This window comes from Oncorhynchus mykiss, chromosome 23 (genome assembly GCF_013265735.2).
Source record: "Oncorhynchus mykiss isolate Arlee chromosome 23, USDA_OmykA_1.1, whole genome shotgun sequence".
NCBI lineage: Eukaryota > Metazoa > Chordata > Actinopteri > Salmoniformes > Salmonidae > Oncorhynchus > Oncorhynchus mykiss.
This window is the reverse complement of record NC_048587.1, coordinates 43,468,176-43,493,329: the sequence shown is the minus strand read 5'-3', so window position 1 is coordinate 43,493,329 and position 25,154 is coordinate 43,468,176. Positions and strand designations below refer to the sequence as shown.

Genomic DNA, 25,154 nt, shown 5'->3' with positions numbered 1-25,154 from the left:
AATACAGTTTTATATCTTTATGTTTGAAGCCTGAAATGTGGCAAAAGGTCGCAAAGTTCAAGGGGGCCGAATACTTTCGCAAGGCACTGTATATATATATATATATATATATATATATATATATATATATATATATATAAAAGAGAGAGACATAGATAGAAAGAGAGAGAGATAGATAGAAAGAGATATAGATAGAGAGAGAGAGCCTGCTTAAATGGAAATTAGGACCCTGTGCCTGTTTCCTCAAGCAATCAATCTTAAAATAGCAATGTAACAAATGGCCATTTTAGACAATCAACCACCTCAAAATTATCCAAAATTAACCTTTTTTTTTTTTTTACTAACAATGAACAGTAAATGGGCATCACACTTAAACCTGTCCAGGCTGTGGTGCACTCTACTCCCACAACATTCTGGGAGTCTCTACATGTACGCGAGCGCACAGCGTATAGTGCATGTGAGCACATGTGGGTGTTGAGCAGACCAAGCTTTGGCCCAGACAGTCACTGCTTTGCTTTAAGCCTTTCATTTGAGTCTAGATTCATACGAACTCATACTGGACAAAAAAAACATCGCTTTCTTTAGCCGGTGCAATGAGCGAGTGACTGGGCAAAGCGATTTCACTGCCTAAGACAAGCAGCTCTCGAGGGTCGAGGTGTGTGCGTGTGGGAGAGACCGGGCCAAAAACAAGCTCTGGGGTGAAGTTTCTCCCAGGTACAGCATCTTTCCCCCAATTCTAACATTAACTGTTAGGGGGGACAATGCACAACTGACACAAGATCAGTACCTAGGAGCAACTTCACCCACTAGTGGCCAAGACAACCCTGAGGGTGTGGTTCTAGCTAGCTACATACCTTATTGGCCCAGGAGTCTTCGTCCCAGGAAGTGAGCTGCAGCACCCTAATTATCTCGTTGATCTCAGCGCTCATCTTCTCGAAGGTGAAGTTCCTGTTCTTCAGAGACTCCTCTACTCCCTGGCTGCCGGACGTCTTGGTCGTCACAAAGATCTTGATACCTATAGTAACACCACAACAATGACCATCAGTAACAAGCACTTAGTTACTTGCAGTATAGTCGAAAGTATAGGGAACTGAACTTGAGGTTCTTTACAGGTCCAACAGTCCTTGATATTCCGAGATCTGACCTGAGCGGGTCCGGGTCCTAAATTTTGTCTCGGATCGGGTTCGAGATGATATAATTGCCATGTCTCTCGGGTGTGTACAATTGAAATTGATTTACTGATAGGAACTCCTCTGTAAATTTAAAGGTGGTTGATGAGAACTGCGTGAGCTTGTTATCTGTGTCAGCCAGCTGAAACTGATTCTGGCCTCTCACCTAACATGCACCTGCTGCTAAGGAGAGCGAGAGAGTGAGTGAGAGAAGCCTTGGCCTAGTCTACTGTTGATTGTTAAGATGGATGCATTTTTCATTGAAGTAAAATGAAAGTTAGAGAAAGAGTATAATGAAAAGAAGCCGAGAAGGGGAATTTCCATGGGGACAAGTTTTAATATTGTAATGGGCAAAGATGATAAGAACAATTGTGCGGCCAACTCTTCAGGTTTGACGCAATTTTCAAACTTGTATTTTATTTATTTTCATATTTATTAATATATAATTTGATTTATCATTATTTTAAGATTTTATATGAATCCAAACCAGTTCTCTACATATGCAAAAAGTGTTTGGTTTCATTCTGTTGAGACATTTTTGAATGGCTAAATTAAGTTCAAACTGTTTTTAAAATATTTTGCTCGGTATTTCGTTTAAGATAGGTTATAAGTAGGTATGTTGTAAAAGAAAGATCATTAGCTTATTGGTGTCATTTGTTCAGTAGCCTACGGTATAGGGACTAACCTTTGTTGAGAGGTCTAATTGCTTCAATATAGCCTGTTCAAAACTTGTGGGTTTAAACCAGCTTTTTAAATACACTACATCACCAAAAGTATGTGGACACCTGCTCAAATTAGTAGATTTGTTCCATGATTATGGAATAAGATGTTAGACGATGTTCGAGTTGTTCGATGAGTGTCCACATACTTTTGGTCATGTAGTGTTTGTAAAAGTATTTTGCTTCATTCTGTTGAGACATTTTCATTGGCCAAATTAAGTTACAAACTGCATGTTTGCCGCAATATAATATAATTACTATGTTACATTCAAACTATGAAAAAACAAAATCAGGCCGAGATGTAAAAATAAACGTATTGTTATGCCGCAATTTAATAACCTCTTTGTCTTTTCCCTATAAGCAATGGCTTGTTTTACTTTTGACATTACCCTAATAAAGTTTTGAAAATGTTGTGAAGGTTTGGTGTGTTGTGGCTATTATACGCTTTAGCTACTGCAGGCCTATGAAAGCAGTGCGCATTGGCGCTCCAACGGCCTCTGACAATTGAACTTGAGGTGAGGAAGAATGTTTTAGGCCTACCAGAGTTATTCCTTTAATCTAACAATATAACGCTCCTCTTTATATGTTCGAAATGAACAAATTAGCCTAAATCTGTATAGCAGTAGTAGCCTATCTGACAAGGATAAAGAAATGCATCTCGGTGTTGGAAACATGCCACCGGGATATCTCTCTCTGTCTCTATAGGACTAGGCCTTCTTGTCCTTATATATACAGTTGAAGTCGGAGGTTTACATACACCTTAGCCAAGTACATTTAAACTCAGTTTTTCACAAATCTTGACATTTAATCCAAGTAAACATTCCATGTCTAATGTCAGTTAGGATCACCACTTTATTTTAAGAATGTGAAATGTCAGAATAATAGTAGAGAGAATGATTTATTTCAGGTTTTATTTCTTTCATCATATTCCCAGTGGGTCAGAAGTTTACAAACACTCAATTAGTATTTGGTAGCATTGCCTTTAAACTGTTTAACTTGGGTCAAACGTTTCGGATAGCCTTCCACAAGCTTCCCACAATAAGTTAGATGAATTTTGGCCCATTCCTCCTGAAAGAGCTGGTGTAACTGAGTCAGGTTTGTAGGCCTTCTTGCTCGCATACTCTTTTTCAGTTCTGCCCACAAATGTTCTGTAGGATTGAGGTCAGGGCATTGTGATGGCCACTCCAATACCTTGACTTTGTTGACCTTTTTTGCCACAACTTTGAAAGTATGCTTGGGGTCATTGTCCATTTGGAAGACCCATTTGCGACCAAGCTTTAACTTCCTGACTGATGATGAGATGTTGCTTCAAGATATCCACATAATTGTCCTCCTCATGATGCCATCTATTTTGTGAAGTGCACCAGTCCCTCCTGCAGCAAAGCACTGTCACGCCCTGGCCATAGAGAGGCTTTAATTCTCTATTTTGGTTAGGCCAGGGTGTGACAAGGGGGGGGGGGGGGGGGGGGGGGGGGGGGCATTCTTATGTTCAGTTTCTATGTTTTGTATTTTTCATCCAAACATTACAATGGTCATTATGGCCAAACAGTTATTTTTTTGTTTCATCAGACCAAAGGACATTTCTCCAAAAAGTATGATCTTTGTCCCCATGTGCAGTTGCAAACCGTAGTCTGGCTTTTTTTTATGGCGGTTTTGGAGCTGTGGCTTCTTCCTTGCTGAGCGGCCTTTCAGGTTATGTCGATATAGGACTCGTTTTACTGTGGATATAGATACCTTTGCACCTGTTTCCTCCAGCATTTTCACAAGGTCCTTTGCTGTTGTTCTGGGATTGATTTGAACTTTTCGCACCAAAGTACATTCATCTCTAGGAGACAGAACGCGTCTCCTTCCTGAGCGGTATGACGTCTGCGTGGTCCCATGGTGTTTATACTTGCGTACTATTGTTTGTACAGATGAACGTGGTACCTTCAGGCGTTTGGAAATTGCTCCCAAGGATGAACCAGACTTGTGGAGGTCTACAATTTTTTTTCTAAGGTCTCGGCTGATTTCTTTTGATTTTCCCATGATGTCAAGCAAAGAGGCACTGAGTTTGAAGGTAGGCCTTGAAATACATCCACAGGTACACCTCCAATTAACTCAAATTATGTCAAATAGCCTATCAGAAGCTTCTGAAGCCATGACATCATTTTGGGGAATTTTCTAAGCTGTTTAAAAGCACAGTCAACTTAGTGTATGTAAACTTCTGACCCACTTGAAATGTGATACAGTGATTTATAAGTAAATGATCTGTCTGTTAACAATTGCACAAAGTAGATGTCCTAACTGACTTGCCAAAACTATAGTTTGTTAACAAGAAATTTGTGGAGTGGTTGAAACACTTAGGTTGGACTCATTAAAACCAGTTTATGTAAACTTCCGACTTCAACTGTATATACACACACACACACACACACACAGTAAAGATGTGTGCATTACTATCATACAGTACAGGCAGCAGCTCTTTGTGTTCAACAGAATAGAGTAGAATAGAAGCTCATCTGAGATGAGTACAGGGAGCAGCTCTTTGACTGTGTTCAATAGAACATAGTTGAATAGAAGCTCACCTGAGAGGAGTACAGGTAGCAATTCTTTGTGTTCAAAAGAATAGAGTAGAATAGAAGCGCTCCTGAGATATGTACAGGGAGCAGCTCTTTGACTGTGTTCAATAGAACATAGTTGAATAGAAGCTCACCTGAGAGGAGTACAGGTAGCAATTCTTTGTGTTCAATAGAATAGAGTATAATAGAAGCTCACCTGAGATGAGTACAGGGAGCAGCTCTTTGAATGTGTTCAATAGAAAATAAGCTCACCTGAGAGGAGTACAGGCAGCAGCTCCTTGTGTGCAATAGAATAGAGTAGAATAGAATCTCACCTGAGATGAGTACAGGGAGCAGCTCTTTGAATGTGTTCAATAGAAGAGTAGAATAGAAGCTCACCTGAGATGAGTACAGGGAGCAGCTCTTTGTGTTCAATAGAATAGAGTAGAAGCTCACCTGAGATGAGTACAGGGAGCAGCTCTTTGAATGTGTTCAATAGAAGAGTAGAATAGAAGCTCACCTGAGATGAGTACAGGGAGCAGCTCTTTGTGTTCAATAGAATAGAGTAGAAGCTCACCTGAGATGAGTACAGGGAGCAGCTCTTTGAATGTGTTCAATAGAAGAGTAGAATAGAAGCTCACCTGAGATGAGTACAGGCAGCAGCTCTTTGAATGTGTTCAGTGGAAGAGTAGAATAGAAGCTCACCTGAGATGAGTACAGGGAGCAGCTCTTTGTGTTCAATAGAATAGAGTAGAAGCTCACCTGAGATGAGTACAGGGAGCAGCTCTTTGAATGTGTTCAATAGAAGAGTAGAATAGAAGCTCACCTGAGATGAGTACAGGGAGCAGCTCTTTGACTGTGTTCAATAGATATAGTAGAATAGAATCTCACCTGAGATGAGTACAGGGAGCAGCTCTTTGAATGTGTTCAATAGAAGAGTAGAATAGAAGCTCACCTGAGATGAGTACAGGGAGCAGCTCTTTGTGTTCAATAGAATAGAGTAGAAGCTCACCTGAGATGAGTACAGGGAGCAGCTCTTTGAATGTGTTCAGTGGAAGAGTAGAATAGAAGCTCACCTGAGATGAGTACAGGGAGCAGCTCTTTGTGTTCAATAGAATAGAGTAGAAGCTCACCTGAGATGAGTACAGGGAGCAGCTCTTTGAATGTGTTCAATAGAAGAGTAGAATAGAAGCTCACCTGAGATGAGTACAGAGAGCAGCTCTTTGAATGTGTTCAATAGAAGAGTAGAATAGAAGCTCACCTGAGATGAGTACAGGGAGCAGCTCTTTGTGTTCAATAGAATAGAGTAGAAGCTCACCTGAGATGAGTACAGGGAGCAGCTCTTTGAATGTGTTCAATAGAAGAGTAGAATAGAAGCTCACCTGAGATGAGTACAGGGAGCAGCTCTTTGACTGTGTTCAATAGATATAGTAGAATAGAAGCTCACCTGAGATGAGTACAGGGAGCAGCTCTTTGAATGTGTTCAGTGGAAGAGTAGAATAGAAGCTCACCTGAGATGAGTACAGGGAGCAGCTCTTTGTGTTCAATAGAATAGAGTAGAAGCTCACCTGAGATGAGTACAGGGAGCAGCTCTTTGAATGTGTTCAGTGGAAGAGTAGAATAGAAGCTCACCTGAGATGAGTACAGGGAGCAGCTCTTTGTGTTCAATAGAATAGAGTAGAAGCTCACCTGAGATGAGTACAGGGAGCAGCTCTTTGAATGTGTTCAATAGATATAGTAGAATAGAAGCTCACCTGAGATGAGTACAGGCAGCAGCTCTTTGACTGTGTTCAATAGAAGAGTAGAATAGAAGCTCACCTGAGATGAGTACAGGCAGCAGCTCTTTGTGTTCAATAGAATAGAGTAGAAGCTCACCTGAGATGAGTACAGGCAGCAGCTCTTTGAATGTGTTCAGTGGAAGAGTAGAATAGAGGCTCACCTGAGATGAGTACAGGGAGCAGCTCTTTGACTGTGTTCATGGAGTTGACCAGCATCACGCGGTGTTCCTGGTGGGTCAGCTCCTGCTGTCGCTCGTCAATCATCTTTGCCATCTTTGTCATCCCTGGACAGGAACAACAACAAAGGATCGGTTGGTTATATAACGTGTTTCTCTCGCGTAATTTCCACTTCCTGTCAACATGCCATCCATACAGAGAACTTCAAGTCAACATCAGGTCATCATGTCAGGAGCATAGGGTGTTGAGGTGTGATTGATGCAGGATCAGCTTGTGTTTTTCCCTCTACCTGTTTGTCTGTATACATTTTAAAATCCAAAATACAATTTAAAAAGTAATGTCAAACATTTATGGATAAAGCATATATTATTGTTATTATGCATTATATCATCTCAGTAGCCAGGTATTGGTAACTAAAGTATGTGGTTTTGATTGTAACACCTATGCAAATGTAACTATGAAGGGACTGACCTGGACCCAGGTTCTTTGTGTATGTGATCAGGTCCTCCATAGATTCCACCACCTCTGCCACGGTTAGGTACTCCAGGATACCTTTGCAGACGCGAATGATTTTACGAACCTGCAATTGATCAGAACAACACGAAACAGGATCAATAATCTACATTGTCTTGGTAACCCAGTTTGGTGTGGAAATTAGATTTGGAAATCTGATTTGAAGTCAGATTCAACTTTTTAGACTAGTGTTTCAAGCAAGACCTTTCATTCTTGGACTCTAAACTCCATCTTCATTGACTAAAGACTTCTTATTATGATGTGATTCTGAAGGTGAAGGTGATTCTTTCAGAGTGATTATGCTAACGTCATATTACATAAACGCTATCTTGGACTTAAATGTCCAAGACAAGTTTCCCCTCAGGACAATAAAGTAAACCCTAATTATTTGTTGGTACAGTATTTTGTCTAGCTATTTAGACTGGATATTAATGCTGTGCTACTGACATTCCTGTCTCTTTGTCCTGCTCATTCAGCTCCAGACCAGCTGTGTGTTGTTGTGTGTGTGTGTGTGTGTGTGTGGTTACTGTACGGCTCTCCTCATCTAGTCCCAGTGCTGCTTTATGAACAACTTACCTGGCTCAGTCCCAAAATGCACCCGATTCTATGTCTCTACACTGGATTGTGCTACTGTCCCTGAGTCCAGCCGCATGAACAGATAAAACAGCTTGTCTGTGCTGACTGCCGAGTCGCCCTGGCTGCTGCTACCGCCTGATGAGAGCTGATGGCTGGTGATTTTCACCCCCGGGGAGAGAGTATGGATGGGGTTGGATGGATGTTACGGCTACCTGGTTTAAGACACTAGCTCTAGCCTTCTCAGCTGAGCTGTGCTGTGTTGTAATAACACACATTCGTCCCGGAATACATTTTGAGCATGGCCAAGGATGGGCGGCAGGTTATGCCTGTGTGTAATTAATGGGGTTTAGAAGAAGTTCAGTTTGAGGGTGAGATTAAACTGCTCCCAGAACCTATGGTGCTGTACTTGACGGTACCTCAGCCTCGTCGAAGGTCAGCAGCAGGTCCGATGTGCCAGAGAGGATGCCCCGGGAGCCGTCGATGAGGTAATCTCGAGCGGGAACGGAGTAAGGGTCTGTTTTCAACATAGATGCTGCCTGCACCAGCTTGGTGCATGCAGTCTCCACCCTGAGAGAGGGAAAGAGGAACAGTGGAAAACAATACCACTAAACAATAATGTAACATATATCATTTAGGGTCTCCAAAAGCCAGTAGGGCACCAGGGCAGTAGGGCCAATCTCCTGTTGTTAAAAGTGACCATGGATAAAAGTGTATATACATAGCAGCAGTGTGTCTAGGTGGAACTGCTGACTTGACGACAAAGAAAAACGAAACGCTCTTTCATGTTTTAAACACAACTACTTTCTCACGTTCTAAATCAGTATACCGCCTCCAGTCATATATTGCAAGGCAAGCAGATGAAGCCTGTTGTCAATATGAAGAGCTTCTATTAGTCTCACAATATATCTCACACTATAGCATCCCTGAGCAGGTTTCATGAAAATGGCCTCGGGTGTGTACTGCTGCTGCAGAGGAGATGCAGTATATTTAAGAAACCTTTTAGTTAGCGAAACACAGGCAGGCTCGATATCATAGCCCAAGCCTCATATATATCATCGAACCTCCAACCCCACGGTACGATGCACAGAAACAGGCAACAAGCCAAAGACAGACATGTTCCAATTCCCACAGAATCCCGACTTCCCACTAAAGCCTGCGGGCCAAACACTCTTCTCCTCTGTTTAATAGGGAACTAGCATTATTCGTCCCCCCCACAGTGCTGGAAGGCAAGGCACTGTGTTTGCAGGAAGGGCCAGACTAGAGAAGTTCAGTTTGAGTTTCCATTATAGCTGAGGCAGAATTGTCGCTGGTCTCTTAAAGCCTGTGGTAACTGGTAATGTATGTGCATATTAAAACAGGAAGAGTGCTGGGAAGTGACACTTGCATGCTGGCGGTGTCTGTGTGTAGTTTGTAGTGTAGGCAACGCCAGGGCCATGTGTTCGATTCCCACTGGGGTCACATATAAAATGTATGCACTCAACTGTAAGTCACTTTAGATCAAAGCATATATTATGTATTATTAATGCATCGACACTGAACAAAAATTTCAACGCAACATGCATCAATTTCAACAGTTTTACTGAGTTACAGTTTATATAAGGGAATCAGTCAATTGATTAGGTCCTAATCTATGGATTTCACACGACTGGGCATAGGCCCACCCACTTGGGAGACAAGCCCACCCACTAGGAGCCAGGCCCAGCCAATTGCAATGAGTTTTTCACCACAAAAGGGCGTTATTACAGACAGAAATACTCCTCAGTTTCATCGGTTGTCAGGGTGGCTGGTCTCAAACGATCCTGAAGGTGAAGAAGCCGGATGTGGAGGTCCTAGGCTGGCGTGGTTAAACGTGATCTGCAGTTGTGAGGTCGGTTGGACGTACTGCCGGCTTATGGTAGAGAAATTAACATTCAATTCTCTGGCAACAGCTCTCGTGGACATTCCTGCAGTCAGCATGCCAATTGCACGCTCCCTTAAAACTTGGCATTGTGTTGTGTGACAAAAAAAGCACATTTAAGAGCGGCCTTTTATTGTCCGCAGCACAAGGGGAATCTGTGTAATGATCATGCTGTTTAATCAGCTCCTTGATATTCCACAACTGTCAGGTGGATGGATTATCTTGGCAAAGGAAAAAATGCTCAAAATTTGTGCACGAAATTTGAGAGAAATAAGCTTTTTGGAATGGAACATTTCTGTGATCTTTTATTTCAGCTCATGAATGATGGGAACAACACTTTACATGTTGCGTTTATATTTGTTCAGTATAATATTATGTATGTTACGTTAGTGCAGCCAGCACTGTCCTTCAGCAGCCAACCCCATGCTATGCTACATTACTGGACCAGACCAGGATCAATGCACACGCTAATTATAGTGAAGGAGATATATATAGTTAAGGAGACACATTCCAGCATTTGTATCTGATGGATGAAGACATGGTGACGATGTGACTTCAAGGTGCCAAATGGGTTCAGGGCGCCTCCGTGACCTCTATGACCTACGCCTGCCAATTGCTTTTCATACGTGAACTTGTTGGGCGTCCCGTGACCCCGTCGTGACCCAGTCAGCCCCTATTGTATTACTGAGTTATAGACGGAGGGAGCGAGGGTGTAAAGGCTAAGAAGGGATCGCAGAGTCACAGCAAAGCAGCTGGGCTACAGATTATTGCTAGATCGAGTGGAGTAGGAAGAGATCTCAGGAGGGAGATACTGGAGGAGGAAAGATTAATATCCTTCTTTATTAATTTATTCAGGGAGTGACTTATCGTTAGATTACTGTTTAAAATGATAAAAAGGTAATATAGACTCAGTGGCCAGTTTATTAGGTACCAGATCGAACCACCCAAAACACCCAGCCAACATTCTGCACACCACTGTTGTACTGTGCCGATATTTGTCAGTTTGTGGCCCGCCTGTTGCCATTCTCCTTCAACCTCTCATCAACGAGCTGTTTTCACACATAGGACTGCCACTGACTGGATGTTTTTTGTTTGTTGCACCATTCTCAGTAAACTCTAGACACTGTCGTGCATGTAAAGCCCAGGAGGCGGGCCATTTGTGAGATACTGGAACTGGTGCGCCTGGCACGAACGATCATACCACCCTCAATGTTGCTTAGGTCACTCGTTTTGCCCATTCTACCATTCAATCAAACGCATTGATGCCCACGTGACTCACTGTCAATAGGAGTGAACCATTTTCGTGAACGGGGTGGTGGACCTAATAAACTGGCCACTGAGCGTAGATTGAATCAATACGTCCAAAGAAAACTACTGTCTGAAAATACATTTTAACAGCATGTCTTCACTAGGGGCTTAGCTTTGGTCGAGGTTGTGCAAGAGCAGCTGTCCAGGAAGGAAGACCATATAGAAACCTAAGAGTGTTCCTTCCTGTTTCACTAGAGTCCCTCCATGGGAAAATAGTAGCCTATGAGGCAGCCAGCAACTCACTAGCAGTAGCAGGCAGCACCCCTGGTCAAAAGTGCACTATATAGGGAGTAGGGTGCCATTTGGGACACAATCTAAGACAGTATTTATAATAGACCAGGGAGGGCAGGGCTATGACTCTGAGGCACTTAACATGCCATCTCTGACCTTTGCGTGCTGGCCTGGGTGCAAGCAGCCATTACTGTGTGCAGCAGATAGCAGAGAGGGAGAGAACAGGACAAAGAGAGAGTACAGAAGTTCATACTCATCATCGTTAACTAATGACTAAATTGGATAGATTGGTAAATAATAAATAAGGTGAAAAAGTTTGAGGGCTGAGAATCGAGGAGAGTTGTTCTTTGTGTACTTACTTGATGAAAGCTGGAGGCATATCTCTCTTCATTATCTGGTCCTCTGTAGTCTGGACAGTGTCTTTCCCCACCTAGAACAGAAACACAGGAAGAGCACATTACCACATGCTGTAGGGCCAGTTTCCTGGACACTCCTATAGACTAAGTAATCACTTTTATATTAGTTAATAATGGAGTTTCTTCATTGAGCATCTCGGTCCGATAATCCCAGAACCTTTGATCTTCCTTGTTGTCTTTAATCATGTATTGTCACATCTTGTTAGTCAACGATGATATAAACAATTGTCTCAACAAGCAGGTCACTGGAGGAGAGCCAGGGCAACACACACACACAAAGTAATGTGTAAAACAGCTGAATGCCTCTTCTCTCTCACACATGGCTACTATGACTCATTTCTCCCAGTATGACCTCACACTCACACAAGGAATGATCAAAACCATTCATAGAAGACAGAGGAAAATCTATTTGTCAATTACAGAGAGGAGTAGTTTCTTATTGCAGATGTTCAAACCGACGGACAGGGAGGGAATGCCTCGGTGTCAGTTATTGTCTATTAGTCTCTCCCCGACCCGATAGACAACTGAGCCCTGAGCTTCGAGCTCGCTCTGCAAGCGAGGCTGTTAATGTCTGATTCAGATGGGGCTTGTTGGCTGACTGATCCCGTCTCTCTCACTCACACACACACACACACACACACACAGAGGATCATATTCAACAAAATGTTAACATGCCCACTACAACTCCGGTTAACAAGCACCACGACTTCAACTTGATACTACGACCACAGCTACACTGGTGTATCTAAAAGTAAGGAACTTTGGGAACTTTGATACAAAGGGAAATTATAATGAAGTTGCATAATAAACTTAACAAAATTATGTTCTACAATTTGTAGTATGTTCATGAGTATTTCCTGACCACGTCAATAGCCTATGGGGCTACAACTAGTAGGGTTGTTTCAGGCCAGGTCACAAAGTCCACACAAAAAAATCCTGAACCTGGTTATTAGGAATGGGACATTAGTGGTGAAGTGGTGAGACTCTACTCTTAACTGCTCCACCAGTTCATCACAGTCAGTGGCCATGGAAGCTGACGTCATGGAGTCTGCATGGGGCAGTGCCAGAAGCACATTACTGTCTTCTCATTGGTCCAGTGGGACTGTGGAAGTAGAGCGTCCAACACCACCGTTCGTCAATTAAACACAAAGGTTGATGCCAGGCTAAAAGTGGAGAGAGGTTGAGAGAGAATGGGCCCCAGGACTCTTCCAGGTCATGTCATAAAGTTACAAACAAAAAACTCCTGACCCTAGTAGTTATTAGGAATGTAAGGTGAAAGCTCAAGGATGCTTCAACAGTAACCAGCTCAGCTCGAGACCGTGAGTAGCACAGACATACCAGAAAGCTGATGTACTATAGTGTGGTCCGAGTTGGACCGAAGCACATTGGTTTCATCGGTCAATTGGAAGTAAGTTACTGAACAGGACTCTCTCCTGCCCTTTAGTTCAAATCCACTCAGTTGGTTTGTGTGTCCTACATCTAAAAAGGAATCTCCCCTGTTCCCCTAACCTTTAGTTGAACGGCCCTGTAACTACCCTGGGACACTGGATAGTTGTTTTTATGCTAGCTGCCACCTCACAGAGAGAGCTGAGCAGTTACTTTAGTTTTAGCTTGGCATCAATCTTTGTTTAATTTATAAATGCTCAGTGGACAAAAGTTACAGTACCAGTATAGGGCTGCGCCAAATATTGCAATTTGATCAAATCAAATCTTATTGGCCACATACAAATGGTTAGCAGATGTTAATGCGAGTGTAGCTAAATGCTTGTGCTTCTAGTTCCGACTGTGCAGTAATATCTAACGAGTTATCTAACAAATTCAAAATGACTACCTTATACACAGTAAAGGGATGAATAGGTAAGTATAGATATATAGATGAGCGATGGCCGTGCGGCATAGGCAAGATGCAGTAGGTGGTATAGAATACAGTATATACAAATATGAGATGAGTAATGTAGGATATGTAGATATTATTAAAGTGGCAGTATTTAAAGTGACTAGTGATACCTTTATTAAATCAATTTATTAAAGTGGCCAGAGATTTGAGTCTGTGTGTTGCCAACAGCCACTCTATGTTAGTGATGGCTGTTTAACAGTCTGATGGCCTTTAGATAGAAGCTGTTTTTCAGTCTCTCGGTCCCTGCTTTGATGCACCCATACTGATCTCGCCTTCTGGATGGAAGCGGGGTGAACAGGCAGTGGCTCAGGTGGTTGTTGTCCTTGATGATCTTTTTGGCCTTCCTGTGACATCGGTGCTGTAGGTGTCCTGGAAGGCAGGTAGTTTGCCCCCAGTATTGCGTTATGCTGAAGGATAAGAGTGTCCAGACCCCAGTGGAATCTTTCAGAGTGCTAAACCCTGACACATGGCCAGAAGACCAGGCCAGCCTTCTCACCTTTGGCGATGATGGTGTGGCAGACCTGATGAGACATTCAAGGAGCCTCTAGAGAGGTAAGAATTTATTTGACACTACATGGCCATATGAGACACATGTTATGTTTGCATATTTGCAAACTCACTTGCTCTGTTCAATCCTGCAGATTGGGGTGCAACATGGCTGCAATCCAGGATGAGTGGCAGGGGCTGAAAATCCTGGTCAGCCACAGTTTCAAGGACAAGTTCTACAGTGGCCTGTGTAAGACCATGTTGACAAAGGACCCCTACAGGGACGATTACAAGGTAGGCTAACAGGTAGGCGCAGAACCGGATTAAGAATTCGACAAGAAGCTGCCTTGTGGTCTCCACCACCGAAGACCTGATGAGGATCAGCCTGGAGGGGCCTTCTGTCGAGGAGTTCGATCCCACTCCTGCCGTGGACCGCTGGCTGACCTCTAAGCGTGCCAAGCGTGCCAGACGGCAAACATACAAAAGCAGCTGAATAACTGATATCCTTTGGGTCCAGTAGGCATGGGTCAATGTGTGATTTTAGTGGTATGTGCTGCTGCATATATGTGTGAGTACACGCACACACAATAACACACGCAGTATAAATATGTATGTAATAAAATGTTTGTTAATAAACTCTGTGTTACTTGAACAAGTTTCACTGTGCTCCTACATTTCTTTGTGTGCTCCTACATTTTTTCATTTGGGAGCACATGTACTCCTTGGGAAAAAAGTTAGTGTAGAGCCCTTGGATGCTCCCTTTGCGGTCTCCTTTGTTTTGTTGACGTTGAGTAAGAGGTTATTTTCCTGACACCATACTCTGAGGGCCCTCACCTCCTCCCTGTAGGCCGTCTCGTCATTGTTGGTAAACAAGCCTACCACTGTAGTGTCGTCTGCAAACTTGATGACGGAGTTGGAGGTGTGCATGGCCATGCAGTCATGGGTGAACAGGAAGTACAGGAGAGGGCTTAGAACGCACCCTTGTGGGGCCCCAGTGTTGAGGATCAGCGGGGCGGAGGTGTTGTTTCCTAACTTCACCGGCCAGCTGGTCTGGAAATGCTCTGAGGACGTGGCTAGGGATGCCGTCTGGCCCAGCAGCCTTGCGAGGGTTAACACATTTAAATGTTTTACTCATGTTGGCCATGGTGAAGGAGAGGCCACAGGCTTTGGTAGCGGGCCGTGTCGGTGTCACTGTATTGTCCGCAAAGCAAGCAAAGAAGTTGTTTAATTTGTCTGGGAGCAAGACGTCGATGTTCGTGAGGGGCTGGATTTCTTTTTGTAATCCGTGGTTGACTGTAGACCCTGCCACGTATGTGTTTGAGCCGTTGAATTGCGACTACTTTGTGATGATATACAGTGTATTCAGAAAGTAATCAGACCCCTTCATTTTTCCACATTTTGTGACGTTACAGTCTTATTCTAAAATGGATTAAATGTGTCTCCTTTAAAACAAAAACGGAAATATCAAATGTACCTAAGTATTAAGACCCTTTACTCAGTACTTTGTTGAAGCACCTTTGGCAGCAATTACAGCCTTGAGTCTTCTTGTGTATGACGCTACAAGCTTGGCACACATGTATTTGGGGAATTTTTCCCATTCTTCTCTGCAGATCCTCTCAAGCCCTGCCAGGTTGGATGGGGAGTGTTGCTGCACAGCTATTGTCAGGTCTCTCCAGAGATGTTTGATCAGGTTTAAGTCCAGGCAATGGCTGGACCACTCAAGGACATTCAGAGACTTGTCCCGAAGCCACTCCTTCATTTTCTTGGCTGTGCGCTTAGGGTCATTGTCCTGTTGGAAGGTGAACATACACCCCAGTCTGAGGTCCTGAGCGCTCTGGAGCAGGTTTTCATCAAGGATTGCTCAGTGATCCGTTCATCTTTCCCTCAATCCTGACTAGTCTCCCAGTCCCTGCCGCTGAAAAACATGCCCACAGCATGATGCTGCCACCACCATGCTTCACTGTTGGGATGGCGCCAGGTTTCCTCCAGACGTGACGCTTGGCATTCAGGCTAAAGAGTTCAATCTTGGTTTCATCAGATCAAAATTCTTGTTTCTCAAGGTCAGTCCTTTAGGTGCCTTTTGGCAAACTCCAAGCGGGCTGTCATGTGCCTTTTACTGAGGAGTGGCTTCCATCTGGCCACTCTACCATAAATGCCTGATTGGTGGAGTGCTGCAGAGATGGTTGTCCCCTTAGAAGTTTCTCCCATCTTATTGGTCACCTCCCTGACCAAGGTCCTTCTCCTTCGAGTGCTCAGTTTGGAAGGAAGAGTCTTGGTGGTTCTAAACGTCATCCATTTAAGAATGATGGAAGCCATTGTGTTCTTGGGGACCTTAAATGTTGCAGAAATGTTTTGGTATCCTTCCCCAGATCTGTGCCTCGACACAATCCTGTCTCGGAGCTCTACGGACAAGTCCTTCAACCTCATGGCTTGGTTTTTGCTCTGACATGCACTGTCAACTCTGGGACCTTAAATCATGTCCGATCAATGTAATTTACCGCAGGTGGACTCCAATCAAGTTGTAGAAACATCTCAAGGATGATCAATGGAAACAGGATGCACCTGAGCTCAATTTTGAGTCACACAGCAAAGGGTCTGAATACTTGTGTAAATAAAGTATTTTTTATTTTTATTTTTTAAACATCCCCAAAAATAAATAACCTGTTTTTGCTTTGTCCTTATGGGGTATTGTGTGTAGATTTATTTTTTATTAAACCACTTCAGAATAAGGCTGTAACATAAAAAGTCAAGGGGTTTGAAATGGAATTACTTATATTATGAAACAAATTGGAAAGCAGCATGGTTCTTGTTTAGAACAATTGACCTAACAGAAAAGCATGAAAACTTTTTGTGACTCTAACAGCGAGGAGGCGGAATTGTGGTGCTTGTGTGATAGGGGCGGCGCTTGGTGTGTGTGGGACAGTGGAGGTTCCTCAAAAGAGGAAGGGGAGGACCATCCTCCTCAGTGAATAAAATGTAAAAAAAAATAAAAAATTGTAAAAGATTCAAATATGTTATCCTTTTTAGATAAAAACTAGACTAAATATATTCGTATGTCACCAAATAATTGATTAAAATACTGTTTTGCAATGAAGGTCTACAGTAACTTCAACAGCACTGTTTTTGATAGCACCATGGTGTAGCCAGAGGACATCTAGCTTCCGCCCTCCTCTGGCTACATTGACTTCAATACAAAACTTTGGAGGCTCGTAGGCCTCCCCCTTCCACAGACATACATGATAATTATGACCACTTCCGGAGGACGTCCTCCAATCAATCAAAGCTTTTGCAGTATAAACTGACATGTTATCCATCCAATCATAGAACGGTGTCATTGTTGGATAGAGATTAAGAGTGATAGTTTAGCATTTTGGGGATATTATTCAATTAAAATTACAGGAGACGGAGGAGGTATATTATAAATTGTTTTCTTGGTTTTAGAACTTCATTTTTTTGTCCAGTTAGTGCAATTAATTGAAATTTGCCTTGCTAATTTCAGTAGCTAGAGAGGAGAGGGCAGTTTTCTCCGCCAGAATGGTAGAATGTCCAACATTCCAGAAAATGCTGTGGACTTTTTGTTGAAGAACCCCTTTCATTCTCTGGGGTACACGGAAAATATCTAAATTAAAAGTGAGGTTCGACCTCTGCCTGAGATCAGTTTCATGAAGAAGGATGAAAAGGTGAGGGCGTTCAATACCAACTGGTATCAAAAGTATAGCTGGTTAACAGGGAGCCATTCATCAAGCCGCCTGTATTGCTGGCCTTGCCTATTTTTGGAAAGTCTGAGCCTTGGTCGAAAGGTGGGTACAGTAATCTGAAGAACATCGATAGTTTAGCTAAATGGCAAAACAAAAGCAGGGAGCATACAAATGCCCACATCGGATTCAAGATTCTGGGAAAAAGCTACATCGATTATGACGAAGGTCTGCATATTCAACTACGCAACACAATGAGAAAGTAAGAAGAAACAGGATTGTTATTAAGCTGCTTATCAACACCACTGCGTTTTTGGGCATGTAATAATTTGCTTTTAGAGGACACGAGGAGAGGGAAAGTTCCGCCAACAAGGGTAACTACAAGGAGCTTGCAGAGGTAATTGCACGTTACAATGCTTTACTTGCTGAACATATGGACATTTCTACTGTCTTTTCTGGGATGTTGAAAATAATTCAGAATGATTTGATAGCTTCCATCGCATCATCCATTAAAAGTTAGATTAAAGAGAGAGGTTAACACAGCACATTTTTTCTTGGGCGCTCAAGTATACTTTCCACTTTCCTCCAGTGTTAATTTAATAAAGATGATAACACATAATTAGTCTGGACAGACAAGCAAACACTCATGACATAAATGTTGCAGGAACCTAGAATACACCTAAACATTAGAAATCTGACATGCTGTATGGGATGAAAACAAGATTATTTTTCAGTCTGATAATTAATAAGAGCAGCTGCATACAGCCTATGCGCTCTGTCCATCTGGTCAGTGTAAACTAATTGGTAATGTAATGTATTTATAGTCAATTTGTGTGTCAGGGGAAAATGTGAATGTGATCAAATTTTCTGTATATTCCAAATTGGGCTGGTTGGGTCCAAAATGATTAACTGGAAACAATTCATCAACATAATAGTGATGACAGATGTGAGTACATTTTTTATAAAGCCTACAGTTGCTACAGCCTGCATGATGCAAACATGCATAAAGCAAGCTCAGCCCTGTGGGTTCTATTGTCTGTCAGTTGTTGTCTATGTGTCTGGGTAGAGGAAATCCCCCTCCTAATCTACTTTAAATATAATTTATATGAACAAATCAGGTAGCTGCAGTTTAACAGGTTTTCATCCAACCCAGGGCCAGGAGTTTTTTTTAAACCATGTGACCTGATTAGGGAAAAACTGGTCCCATCATAGACCATATAAAACCTTTTAACGACTGATTAATCATTGTCATACCTTATAAAAAGGTCCAGAGTTTTCCTAGTTAGGTTAACATATAAGGAAAAATTCCAGACCCCAGGGGGTAAAAAATTGCCCCACCGCTCTGGTACCTATGGTGTGACCAGTTTGCTTGCAGTTGTCTGTTATCAAACAACAAAGAATGCGCTCTCATCCACATGCATGAAAACACTACAGCCACTTAGAAAAACTACAAATTCTAGAAAATGTTTCTAAAAACAAGCCTGAAACTCTTTCTAAAGACTGTTGACATCTAGTGGAAACGCTAGGAACTGCAATCTTGGAGATTTTCGCCTCATATTAAACATGACAGCCATTGTAAACAGTGGTAGGCTGAATTATATATTTTTTTGGAAGCTTTGTTCTCGGGTTTTTGCCTGCCATATCAGTTCTGTTATACTCACAGGCATTATTTTAACAGTTGCAGAAACTTTAGAGTGTTTTCTATCCAAATATTCCAATTAAATGCATATCCTAGCTTCTGGGCCTGAGTAACAGGCATGTTTCTACTAACTTGTATTGTACTTTTAAAAAACTTTTAGTCTGGACTTATTAGTGCACGTGCCTTAAGCATTCAGATTACTGGAGAAAAAAACGCAAACAAAAAGGAGGTATATTTTCATTTTTGGAAAAATAACGTTCCCAAAGTAAACCGCCTATTTCCTCAGGACCAGATGCTAGAATATGCATCTAATTGGCAACTTAGGATAGAAAACACTCCAAAACTGTAAAAATATTGTCTGTGAGTATACAGTGCCTTGCGAAAGTATTCGGCCCCCTTGAACTTTGCGTCCTTTTGCCACATTTCAGGCTTCAAACATAAAGATATAAAACTGTATTTTTTTGTGAAGAATCAACAACAAGTGGGACACAATCATGAAGTGGAACGACATTTATTGGATATTTCAAACTTTTTTAACAAATCAAAAACTGAAAAATTGGGCGTGCAAAATTATTCAGCCCCTTTACTTTCAGTGCAGCAAACTCTCTCCAGAAGTTCAGTGAGGATCTCTGAATGATCCAATGTTGACCTAAATGACTAATGATGATAAATACAATCCACCTGTGTGTAATCAAGTCTCCGTATAAATGCACCTGCACTGTGATAGTCTCAGAGGTCCGTTAAAAGCGCAGAGAGCATCATGAAGAACAAGGAACACACCAGGCAGGTCCGAGATACTGTTGTGAAGAAGTTTATAGCCGGATTTGGATACAAAAAGATTTCCCAAGCTTTAAACATCCCAAGGAGCACTGTGCAAGCGATAATATTGAAATGGAAGGAGTATCAGACCACTGCAAATCTACCAAGACCTGGCCGTCCCTCTAAACTTTCAGCTCATACAAGGAGAAGACTGATCAGAGATGCAGCCAAGAGGCCCATGATCACTCTGGATGAACTGCAGAGATCTACAGCTGAGGTGGGAGACTCTGTCCATAGGACAACAATCAGTCGTATATTGCACAAATCTGGCCTTTATGGAAGAGTGGCAAGAAGAAAGCCATTTCTTAAAGATATCCATAAAAAGTGTTGTTTAAAGTTTGCCAAAAGCCACCTGGGAGACACACCAAACATGTGGAAGAAGGTGCTCTGGTCAGATGAAACCAAAATTGAACTTTTTGGCAACAATGCAAAACGTTATGTTTGGCGTAAAAGCAACACAGCTGAACACACCATCCCCACTGTCAAACATGGTGGTGGCAGCATCATGGTTTGGGCCTGCTTTTCTTCAGCAGGGACAGGGAAGATGGTTAAAATTGATTGGAAGATGGATGGAGCCAAATACAGGACCATTCTGGAAGAAAACCTGATGGAGTCTGCAAAAGACCTGAGACTGGGACGGAGATTTGTCTTCCAACAAGACAATGATCCAAAACATAAAGCAAAATTTACAATGGAATGGTTCAAAAATAAACATATCCAGGTGTTAGAATGGCCAAGTCAAAGTCCAGACCTGAATCCAATCGAGAATCTGTGGAAAGAACTGAAAACTGCTGTTCACAAATGCTCTCCATCCAACCTCACTGAGCTCGAGCTGTTTTGCAAGGAGGAATGGGAAAAAAATTCAGTCTCTCGATGTGCAAAACTGATAGAGACATACCCCAAGCGTCTTACAGCTGTAATCGCAGCAAAAGGTGGCGCTACAAAGTATTAACTTAAGGGGGCTGAATAATTTTGCACGCCCAATTTTTCAGTTTTTGATTTGTTAAAAAAGTTTGAAATATCCAATAAATGTCGTTCCACTTCATGATTGTGTCCCACTTGTTGTTGATTCTTCACAAAAAAATACAGTTTTATATCTTTATGTTTGAAGCCTGAAATGTGGCAAAAGGTCGCAAAGTTCAAGGGTGCCGAATACTTTCGCAAGGCACTGTAACATAACTGATATTGCAGGTGAAAGCCTAAGAAAAATCCAATCAGGAAGTGACTCATTTTTTGAAACCGTTGTCTTCCTATGTACCCCTATTGGCCACTGAAAGGGATATCAACCAGATTCCTTTTCTACGTATTCCATAAGGTGTCTACAGCATTGTGACGTAGTTTCACGCCTTTATGTTGAAGAATGAGCGTAAACGACTACATTGCGTAAGTGGCCAGCTGAGGGCTCTCAGAGTGATTCTTGCGTAAAAGACAGAGGAAGTCATTTTTCCTCTCTCTCCTACTGAAAAGCCAATTGTCCCGGTTGATATATTAGATATTTGAAAAACACCTTGAGGATTGATTATAAAAAACGTTTGCCATGTTTCTGTCGATATTATGGATCTAATTTAGATTTTTTTCGGCGTTGTCGTGACCACAATTTCCGGTGGATTTCTCAACAAAACGTGGACAAGAAACTGAGGTATTTCGGCTATAAAAATAATCTTTATGGAACAAAAGGAACATTTGCTGTCTAACTGGGAGTCTCGTGAGTGAAAACATCCGAAGCTCATCAAAGGTAAACGATTTAATTTGATTGCTTTTCTGATTTTCGTGACCAAGCTTCCTGCTGCTAGCTGGACATAATGCTATGCTAGGCTATCGATAAACTAACACAAACGCTTGTCTTGCTTTGGCAAAATCTAAAAATCTGAGATGACAGGGTGATTAACAAAAGGCTAAGATGTGTTTCACTAAGAAGGTCTTACAGTAGCAGCACTCTAAGGTAGCACCATAGTGTAGCCGGAGGACAGCTAGCTTCCATCCTCCTCTGGGTACATTGACTTCAATACTAAGCCTAGGAGGGAATAGGCAACATACCCGTTTCCTGAACCACAACACACACAGACCTTCAGGTCCGAGGTAGGCTACTCTTTGAATATAACTTTTATAAAGTGAAAAAAGAGCAGCGGTGGTTATGTAATGGTTGGAAATTCTTCATTTCAAGAGAGGGGTTCTGCCCGCACACTGCAAAATAAATTATATTCAGACTAAGTCATTCGACTGACCCAGACGGTCATTGTGGCAGTATGATGTCACACCAAACAACCTGATGTCAAGCTGGCCTACTAACCAGCCAGGGCCCTATTTCCAACTGCCAATAGAACATAACAGACCAGTGCAGTGATGTGAGGACTAAACCCTTGCATTGTGAATGAGCTAGATAAAGTGGCCGGGCCGAGGGAACAGACAAGGCCTTGTTGACATGCACTCACAGAGAAGACAGAGAGAAGAAATGCCACTCTCAAAGCCTGGAGGACTGAGGCAGTGACACAGCCTGGTTTTCAGAGGGGGCGCTAGCACCAGATGCTAGGCTGGTTCTTTATATGGTAACATTCTATTAGGCCTAAGTAAGTGTCCTCATTGACATCTAGAAAAATCGCTCGCTCTGAACGTGTTATAGAAGGAACGTATTTGCCATTAACTGTGTAATAGCAAAAGGATGTAGTATCCAAACATGTTCCTAATCACAGGAAGCATGTGTGACACGTGAAGCGAAGAAGCAAAAAGATTAATTTTCTGTAACAATCTGCAGAGGCTTCAGCACTAACAACTCCTCATTAGGGCGACCATGAGGTAGTCAGGTGAAGGTGATCCGTTTAGCTTTTCCTTTCTTTACTAAAATATCCCTCTTAAATAGGAAAGCAAAGTTAAATAAAGTTAAGAAATAACTGAAACGTTATGTTGGCAACTGCACATTAGGGCAAATACTAAATTGAGAAATAGAGACAAACAATGCGACCATTGACCAAGTCCTGTAGCTGGCGATTCGACTGAAGTGAGTTTAGAGACACTACTAACAGAAATTTGCACTGGCAATGAGAAACTGTCTAAGCGGATTAAGAAAATATTCGATGATGTAAAGAAAATAAAGAAATCAAGGTGGGAATCCCTGATATGACTGAACTAGGCAAACACTTGGAGGAGGCCGAAATTGTCTTAACCCTGGAGAAAAACGTACAAGAAAATCGCCAGAAAACCATGGCTGAACAAAAATACGTAATTACAGGCTTACTAAAGATTAAACGGGACGGAGGACTTCAGTCGTTGTTCAAATCTTCATTTCGTAGGTTTCCCCCGAATGCTGTGGAACAACTGGAATGGAAGAATTACTGGAAAAGGTAATACTATAACTACTGGGCCAGGAGAACTTCACAAGGGCTCCCACAATCGAAGGAGCACATCAAACAGGCAGCCGTGAGGGGACACGAGCACCAAACCAAGGGGCATCATCGCAAAGTTCCTTAGCTATAGGGACAAAGCTAAAGTTCTAACACTGGCCATCAATGCCCCCCAAAAAAGGAGTCGGACCTTTGATGTATGAGGGCCATCGGATCTAGCTACATCAACACTGACATGAGCAGAAATCTCCACATGAAACAGAGAGAACCCCGCACAACTACGGGTCAAATGGAAGGAAAGAGACATAACACTGAAATCAGCAAAATAAGCTACCCGATTCCTGGATAACCTGGACAAGGAAAACGGTGGAAATGGCATTGGATGAACTGTATAGACTACAGGACAGCCTTCCAACCAACGATGTACGACAGATGGGGCATGGGCCTATTGAACCGTTTAGGCTACTGAATTTAGGTGAACGATGGACTATTACAGTACACCCCACCACATCAAAATAAACAAAAGAGGAAGGTATGTGCTGTTAATGGCTTCTCCTGGGGCGGCAGTTAGCCCTGCGATTTAAGAGCATTGAGCCATTAACTGACAGTTTCCCCGAACCGACTAGGTGAAAAATCTGTCTGTGCCCTTGAGCAAGGCACCTAACCCTAATCACTCCTGTAAGCTTCTTTGGATAAGAGCGTCTGCTAAATGACTAAAATGTTCAAATCACACGCCTATTGAAAAGACAATTACAGCACCACTTAGGTGATCTGTCCAAATGAATAACACTTTAATGACTATTGGCCATGCAGCCTAAATGACAACTCATTAATTGTCAGGCTATAGCCATGATCTGTTTTGTTTAAGAAACAAACTGAAAAGGGAAGCTTGCTATGATCTGAACAATTCTATTTGAATGCTCCCCAGCCGACAGGCTATAAAGGCCTAAGTAAACGGGAAGAATTTAAATGTCCCACGTGAAAAAAAGACTGGGAGAGATCAAATGTTTTACAGCCTAAGACGCTGAAATTGTAAACACAATGCACTGTTATTTCCGTTGCTGGCTCTCTCTCACTTTATTCTTATTATATTTACTTTTGCCCAATTAAGGCATGATAAAGGAGAAATTGATATATGAATTAAAAAATGTGTGTTACCACTTTGGGCAACACGATAGGGGGGTGCACATGACCAAAATAATGTTTACACACCTGCTCGTCGAAAATCTCAATCCAAAATCATGGACATTAATATGGAGCTGGTCCCCTCTTTTTATTTTTTTTTATTTCACCTTTATTTAACTTCTTAAGGTATAGGGGGCAGCATTTTCACTTTTGGATAAATAGCGTGCCCAATTTCAACCTCCTGCTACTCATGCCACGAATATAAGATATGCAGATTATTAAGTTTCTAAAACTGTTTGAATCATGTCTGTGAGTATAACAGAACTTATCTAGCAGGCAAAAACCCTGAGGACTAACCATTCAGATTTTATTTTTTGAGGTCTCTATGGGAAATTATATTTCTTAGGAACTTGTTTTCAGTTCCTACCGCTTACACTGGATGTCACCAGTCTTGGAATTTGGTTGAGGTTATTCATTTGTGCAATGAAGAAGTACGGCCATCTAGGAACTGCGTAACACTGTTGAGAGTTGCGCAAGACTTGAAAAGTAGCTTGGTTTGTTGTCTTCCTGTATTGAACACAGATAGACCCCTCTTCAATTTGATCGATTATTAACGTTTAAACATACCTAAAGTTGTATTACAAAAGTAGTTTGAAATGTTTTGGCAAAGTTTACAGGCAACTTTTGAAATATTTTGTAGTGACGTTGCGCAATTTGGAAGCTGTTTCTTTCTGGATCAAACGCGCCAAATAAATTGACATTTTGGATATATATGGATGGAATTAATTGAACAAAAGGACCAATTGTGATGTTTATGGGACATAAACAAAAGAA

The 25,154-nt window shown here is 42.1% G+C and overlaps 1 protein-coding gene across 2 annotated transcripts in view; it reads right to left on the bottom strand.

The window, feature by feature from the left end:
• LOC110503119 (vinculin) overlaps positions 1–25,154 on the bottom strand; it is a 77,882-nt gene that overhangs the window by 31,030 nt on the left and 21,698 nt on the right. For both annotated transcript variants that reach the window (XM_036960508.1, XM_036960509.1), the window contains exons 2-6: positions 11,265–11,335; positions 7,886–8,036; positions 6,852–6,960; positions 6,365–6,487; positions 855–1,015 (exon numbers count right to left, since the gene is read on the bottom strand). In XM_036960508.1, the coding sequence (XP_036816403.1) occupies positions 855–1,015; positions 6,365–6,487; positions 6,852–6,960; positions 7,886–8,036; positions 11,265–11,335 (615 nt within the window). The remainder of the gene's footprint in view (positions 1–854; positions 1,016–6,364; positions 6,488–6,851; positions 6,961–7,885; positions 8,037–11,264; positions 11,336–25,154) is intronic.